We start from the raw sequence: 7,519 nt of genomic DNA, 5'->3' as shown, positions 1-7,519 counted from the left end.
CTAGTTCCATCCACCTTGTTGCAAATGGCAAGATTTCATTCTTTTTGATTTCCAAGTAATACTCCATTGTGTGTGTGTGTATGTGTGTGTGTATGTATATATATATATATATATATATATATATATATATATATACCACATCTTCTTTATCCATTCATCAGTTGATAGACATTTGGACTCTTTCCATATTTTGGCTATTGTCAATAGTACTTCTATAAACATTGGGGTGCATGTGGCCCCTTTGAAAAAGCACACCCGTATCCCTTGGATAAATACCTAGTGGTGCAATTGCTGGGTCGTAGGGTAGTTCTATTTTTAATTTTTTGAGGAACTTTCATACTGTTTTCCAGAGTGGCTGAACCAGTTTGCATTCCCACCAGTAGTGCAGAAGGGTTCCTCTTTCTCTGCATCCTCACCAACATCTGTTGTTGCCTAAGTTGTCAACTTTAGCCATTCTGACTGGTGTGAGGTCATACCTCATCGTGTATTTTTTTCTTAGTGCTAATCTGGCTTAAATTTCTTTGAACTCATATAAACTATAACAGGAGACTACTACTGATTGATATACTATCCAAAATTTAATCCATAGTAAACCATTTTAGAGAAATACATTTCAGTGAACTCTCTGCACAAAAATGTCATTAAGCTTATATTACACTGGTATCATTCTAAGCATGTAACAAAGAGAAATTAAAGCCTTTTTAAGGTGAATATTTTGGTTCTAATCCATCCATCTTGAAGACTGTCCTAAATATCTTCTTTGCAAGTCCAATGACCCAGAACTTGAATTAAAAAAAAAAAAAAGCAATGAGGCATCACCCAGGTCAGTCAGTTAGCACCCAACTCTTGATTGCAACTCAAGTCATGATTGTACAGTTCATGAGTTCAAGCCCCCCATCAGGCTCTGTGCTGACAGTATGGAGCTTTCTTGGGATTCTCTGTCTCCTTCTGTCTCTGCCCCTCCCTGTTTGCTATCTATTTCTCTCTCTCTCAAAATAAATAAATAAACTTAAAAAAATAAAGCAGGTATGTTTATAGATTTAAACTTAATTTTATTATTTTGTCTTTAAGAACAGTAAGAACATTAATTAATTAAATCATAGAGACTATTGATTTTTTATATGTAGACTCCAAATTTCTTTGAATATTCTATTACAAAACACTACTATTAGTAAGTAAAGAAATATTTCATGCAGAATTTTTTTCACTAAATGTTTGAAGGGATTTTTTTTTTCTAATTTAAGGGTTAGGTAAAGGAGTTGGAGAAAGAACAGTATTTCTTAAATCTCTGAACGAAACGACAGTGTAGACCCTTTCATTTTCTTATCATATTCTTTTTCAAATCTCTCATACTGGGCTACAGTGAAGTGATTTTTCCAATCTCCCAAAATACCTGAAAAGAAAGATAAAATGACAAATTTGAGACATCTATAAAATTTCCTTCTTAGATCAGTTTTAATTTGAATTACCATATATATATATATATATATATATATATATATATATATATATTTAATTTAAATTCAAGTTAGTTAGCATATAGTGTAATAGTTATTTCAGGAGTTAAATTCAGTGATTCATCACTTTCATATAACACCCAGTGCTAGTCCCAACAAGTGCTCCCCTCAATGTCCATCACCCATTTAGCCAATAACCCCACCCACCTCCCTTCCAGAAACCCTCAGTTTGTTCTCTGCATTTAAGAGTCTCTGATGGTTTTCCTCTCTCTGTTTTTATCTTATTTTTCCTTCCTTCCCCTATGTTCATATTTTTTGTTTCTTAAATTCCAAATATGAGTGAAATCATGTGATATTTATCTTTCTCTGATTTATTTCACTTATTGCACTCTTTTGTATCCTTTGGATAAATATCTGGTAGTGAAGTTGCTGGGTCATAAGCTAGTTTTATTTTTATTTTTGAGGACCCTCCATACTGTTTTCCAGAATGGCTGCACAGTTTGCATTCCCACCAACAGCATAAGAGTGTTCCCTTTCTTCACATCCTTGTCAACATCTGCTGTTTCCTGAGTTGTTCATTTTAGCCATTCTGACAGGGCTGGTTTTGATTTGTATTTCCCTGATGGTGAGTGATGTTGAGGATCTTTTCATGTGTCTGTTAGCCATCTGGATGTCTTCTTTAGGAAAGTATCTATTCATGTCTTCTGCCTATTTCTTCACTGGATTATTTCTTTTTTGGGTGTTGAGTTTAAGTTGTTTATAGATTTTGGATACTAATCCTTAATCAGATATGTCATTTGCAAATATATTTTCACATTATGTGGGTCGCCTTTTAGTTTTGTTGATTGTTTCTTTCACTGTGCAGAAGCTTTTTATCTTGACGAAGTCCTAATAGGTCATTTTTGCTTTTGTTTCCCTTGCCTATGGCGACATGTTGAGAAGAAGTGGCTCTGGCTGCGGTCAAAGATGTTTCTGCCTATTTTCTCCTCTAAGAATTTGATGGTTTCCTGTCTCACATATAGGTCTTTCATCCATTTTGAATTAAGTTTCGTGTATGGTGTAAGAAAGTGGTCCAGTTTCATTCTTCTGCATGTCACTGTCCAGTTTTCCCAACACCATTTGCTAAAGAGACTGTCTTTCTTCCATTGGATATTCTTTACGGCTTTGTTGAAGATTAGTTGGCCATATATTTGTGGGTCCATCTTTGGGTTCTCTGTTCTGTTACATTGACCTATGTTTTTGTACCAATACCATATTGTCTTGATAATTACAGCTTTGTAATACAGCTTAAAGTTCAGAATTGTGATGCCTCCAGCATTCAGGGTCTTTTGTGGTTCCATACAAATTTGAGAATTGTTTGTTCTAGCTCTGTGAGGAATGTTGGTGTTATTTTCAAAAGGATTGCATTGAATGTGCAGATTGCTTTAGGTAGTATCGACATTTTAACAATATTTGTTCTTCTGATCCAGGAGTATAGAATGTTTTTCCATTTCTTTGTGTCTTCTTCAATTTCTTTCATAAGCTTTCTATAGTTTTCAGTGTAAAAAGCTTTTACCTCTTTGGTTAGGTTTATTCCTAGGTATTTCATGTGGTTTTTTTGATGCAATTATAAATGTAATCAATTCCTTGATTTCTCTTTCTGCTGCTTCATTACTGGTGTATAGAAATGCAACAGATTTCTGTATGTGGATTTTGTACCCTGAGACTTTGCTGAATTCATATGTCAGGTTGCAGCAGTTTTTTGGTGGAGTTTTCAAGGTTATCCACATAGAGTATCATGTCGTCTGCAAAGAGTGAAAGTTTGACTTCTTCCTTGCCAATGTAGATGCCTTTTTTATATGTCTTTTTGTTGCCTGATTTCTGAGGCTAGGACTTCCAATACTATGTTGAACAACAGTGGTCAGAGTGGACACCCCTGTCATGCTCCTAACCTTAGGGTGAAAGCTCTCAGTTTTTCCCCATAGAGGATAATATTAGCTCTGGGTCTTTTGTATATGGCCTTTATGATGTTGAGGTATGTTCCTTCTATCTCTACTTGGTTGAGGGTTTTTATCAAGAAAGGATGCTGTATTTTGTCAAATGATTTTTCTGCATCTATTGAGAGAATCATATGATTCTTATCCTTTCTTTTATTAATTTGGTGTATCAGATTGATTTATTTGCAAATATTGAACCAGCCCTGCAGCCCAGGAATAAATACCACTTGGTCATAGTGAATAATTCTCTTAATGGACTGCTGAATTTGATTTGCTACTATCTTGTTGAGAATTTTTACATCCATTTCATTAGGGATATTGGCTTCTAATTCTCCTTTTCAGTGGGGTCTTTGTCTGGTTTTGTAGTCAAGACAATTGGTTTCACAGAATGAGTTTGGAAGTTTTCTTTCTACATCTATTTTTTGGAATTGTTTGAGGAAAATATATACTATTTCTTCTTAAATGTCTGGTGGAATTTTCCTAGGAAGCCATTGGCCCAGGATTCTCGTTTGTTGGGAGATTTTTGATTACTGATTCAATGTCTTTGCTGGTTATGGGTCTGTTCAAATTTTCTATTTCTTCTTATTTCAATTTTGGCAGTTTCTATATTTCTAGGAATTTTTCCATATCTTCCAAATTGCCCAGTTTGTTGGCATATAATTTTTCATATTATTATTCTCACAATTGTATTCTGTGGTGTTGGTTGCAATCTCTCCTCTTTAATTCATGATATATCTATTTGGGTCCTTTCTCTTTTCTTCTGGATAAGTCTAGCCAGGATGTTATCAATTTTGTTAATTCTACCACACTTGTATTTTAAAATCTTTAATTTTAGAACTCCATAACTCCATCCCTCACTCCCAAACTCCCAGGCCTCCTTAGTTTTCCAAAATACCCATGGGTTTTTCCAGTATCTTATATAAAGAAATAATCTCTCAAATAGCTTCAAGAAATGTCACTGAAAGAAAATTCAATGTCTCACAATCTTTATTCTTTGCCCTCAAGAGCTTTGTTAACAAAAAATGATGTCTAACATCATTTAAGCTGGCTACTGACCACAGAAAAAATTGTAAGGCATGTGAAAAATATCTAGAGAGTTCACATAAATGAAAGGCATTCTTCTGACATAGCAATGGATGCCAAGACTCATGTTTATCAATGTATAGGCTCTTGAGTAACCATTTCTCATTAGAAGGTCTGTCTTACATGATAGGCTTACAGGAATTACAGAGTTTATTTGCCATGTATTTCCCCTAAGTTTTTGTTGCTGTTGTTCCTAATTTTTTTCTTGTCAGCATACTCAATCTCTTTCCATCTCCTACAGTATTGCTCTTAGCTCTCCACCTATCTATAATGTAATTAGCAAACTAGTATATGATTTCTCACCCTTTCTCATGAAGGGAGAAATGGAATGATCCATACGAACTCCTGCTACAGTGGTATAATTTGTAAATGGATTCTGCTTCATCACATCAAAAGAGCTGTAATAGAGGATTTTATCCACAGTTTCTTCTGGCAGATCTTTGTCTAGAAACTTTAACAATTTCTGAATTTCACGCTTTGGATCCTAAAAAATTATAAAATAAAAGAATTATTTCAGGTAGACATAGTCATGCAATAGGCAATGTATTTAATATGGTTCTACATATCTCAATGTGATCGAGAAAATGATTTTATATTTTTATGTGTATGGTTTACTTTGCTTTCCAAAGTACATGTCCTATTCTTGGTTATGCCAGGCAATCACCTGCTACAAAGAAGATTAAATTCTGTTTCAAAAAATGCAAAACAATTTGGGTTAATATTCAACCTTTCACACTCAAAAATAAAATTAACCAGTAGAATAACAAATGGTAATAAAGCAAGCTACTATTATCCTAAGGTATAATTTTCAAAATTTTTATCTCCTTTTTTAAAGTGTATCTAACATCAAGAATAGATTACCTATCAAAAATTTAGAGAAGAATTAATATCTATCCTTCTCAAACTCTTCCAAAAAAGTAGAAGAGGGAGTAACAATTCCAAACCAATTTCACAAGGTTAGCATCACCCAAATGCCAAAAAAAGATAAGAACAGCACAGGAAAATAACAGACTAACATCTCTGGTGAATATCAATGCAAAAATACTGAACAAAATACTAGCAAACAAAATTCAAAAGCACATTGAAAGGTTTGTATACCATGATCAAGTGGATTTATTGCAGTGATGGAAAAGTAGTTTGACATTAGCAAATCAATGTGATACACCACATTAACAAAATGAAAGATAAAAATCATATGATCATTTAAAAAGATATGGTAGTAGATGCTATGAAAAAATCAACAGCAAAAGAGACTTTTTAAAAGTTTATTTATTTTAAAAGAGAGAGGGAGCAAACATGCAGAGTAGAGAGAGAGAGAGGCAGAGACAGAATCCCATGCAGGCTCCATGCTGTTAGCACAGAGCCCAACACAGGGCTCAATCCCATGAACCGTGAAATCATGACCTGAACTGATATCAAGAGTCAGACACTTAACCGACTAAGCCATCCAGGTGCCCTGCAAAAGAGACTTTAATAGATAAGACAAGGTGAAGTATTTGACATTATGGACATGAAAGAACTCTCTGGAGAGTTAACATTTAACTTAAGACATGAAGAATGAGGAAAAGTTAATTTGAAAATAGTGGGGAAAAATATTTCAGGCAAGCTCACTTAGTAAGAAAAACAAAGGTGATACCAGAAGAGGTTGGAGAGAGATAGGGACTAAATAATGCTGAACTCAAAATTATCTTAATGATTTTGTATTTCATGTAGGGACAGAAACCACTGAGAGATTTGAAGAAGGGAGTGGGCATACTCTGAGTTTTCAAGAGGATCATTTTCTCTCGGTGGACAATAGAAGCAAAATGAGGTACTCCAAATAAGTCAATATAGTTGTCTGATCTAGCGCAGGAGGCAGTAGTGGTAGAAAAATAGGGGATTGAGTAAAATATCAATTTTCAAGGTGTAATTAATAGGATAGTGGATTGGTCATATTTATAGATCAAGAAGAAAGGAAAATGTGATATAAAAAAAGATGAACCTTAGTTTTCGTTAAAAAGTAAAAGAGAAATTGTACTGTAGTTGCCTCTCACCTCTTTCATGTCTTCATAGAATAGGTAAAGAATACGATAATCATTCCTCTTCTCCCACCAGCCCTTCACGTGATCATACCACGCACCAAAAGCCACTAAATTGAAAGATACAATGTTTGGAAAATTAAAACCATTTGCATAAAGAACTGTTACATATTATTCCAAGTCATCATTATCAACACAAAAGCACTTATCAGTTCAAGAAATTGGGCTAATAGGGTAATTACTTCTGTTTTCTCTAAATTTACAATTTACTTGGAAAGGAGTGGCAGGGAACTTTATAGAAGAAGAAAGGGAGAGAAAATGATAGGGGTGGAGAGGTTAAGAAAGGGCTCTGGAGAAAGAAGAATGTATTTGGATCTAAGAGGAAAAATTGGGCTTTGATAATAGTAAGAATGAGTAGACATTATATGGACAGAGAATCATCCAAGCAGTAGCAGGAGTAAAAATTTGCAAGACACCATTGAGATGGACTTGCCTTGAAAAGAGAGTTTTTATAGAAGAATGTTTGTATGAGAACTATATGTAGAGCTACTACTATTGGCATAAGTATGTTTCCCTGAAAGACGATACACAGGTAGAGAAACAGAGCCTTAAGGATAAAATCTTTACTCAAGAATTTTCAGTCTAGGTAATAAAAATAAGGGACTGGTAGAGAAAAGAGAGCCTAAGAAATACGTGTAAAATCGAAACAATACAATGGCTGCACAGCAAGGGATGAAAACACTTAATCGTCACTAAGCACTAATGAAACAAGACTAATAACTGAAAAATCTGTGTTACATATTCCCTAAAAGTTCTTAAAGGGAAGAGATGACTATGTATTCGGCTTCTTCTATAGTCTTTCTAATTCATTAGTAGAGTGCTGGGCACATATTAGGTTTATAATAACAGATTTATATTTGAACTTTCTATCTTCTTGCAAAAAGACTTTTCACTATGGGGAGCCTGGGTGACTCAGTCAGTTGAG

At 34.3% G+C, this 7,519-nt stretch overlaps 1 protein-coding gene across 3 annotated transcripts in view; it reads right to left on the bottom strand.

The window, feature by feature from the left end:
- Window positions 1–553: 553 nt before the first annotated feature.
- LOC131507502 (sulfotransferase 1 family member D1-like) overlaps window positions 554–7,519 on the bottom strand; it is a 46,072-nt gene continuing 39,106 nt past the window's right edge. For all 3 annotated transcript variants that reach the window (XM_058722360.1, XM_058722361.1, XM_058722359.1), the window contains exons 6-8: window positions 6,550–6,644; window positions 4,820–5,000; window positions 554–1,393 (exon numbers count right to left, since the gene is read on the bottom strand). In XM_058722360.1, the coding sequence (XP_058578343.1) occupies window positions 1,281–1,393; window positions 4,820–5,000; window positions 6,550–6,644 (389 nt within the window). In that variant the 3' untranslated portion in view covers window positions 554–1,280. The remainder of the gene's footprint in view (window positions 1,394–4,819; window positions 5,001–6,549; window positions 6,645–7,519) is intronic.

The sequence above is a fragment of the Neofelis nebulosa genome, chromosome 3, assembly GCF_028018385.1.
Source record: "Neofelis nebulosa isolate mNeoNeb1 chromosome 3, mNeoNeb1.pri, whole genome shotgun sequence".
Taxonomy (NCBI): Eukaryota; Metazoa; Chordata; class Mammalia; order Carnivora; family Felidae; genus Neofelis; species Neofelis nebulosa.
Note: the sequence above shows the minus strand (reverse complement) of the source record. Positions and strands in the feature narration are given on the sequence as shown.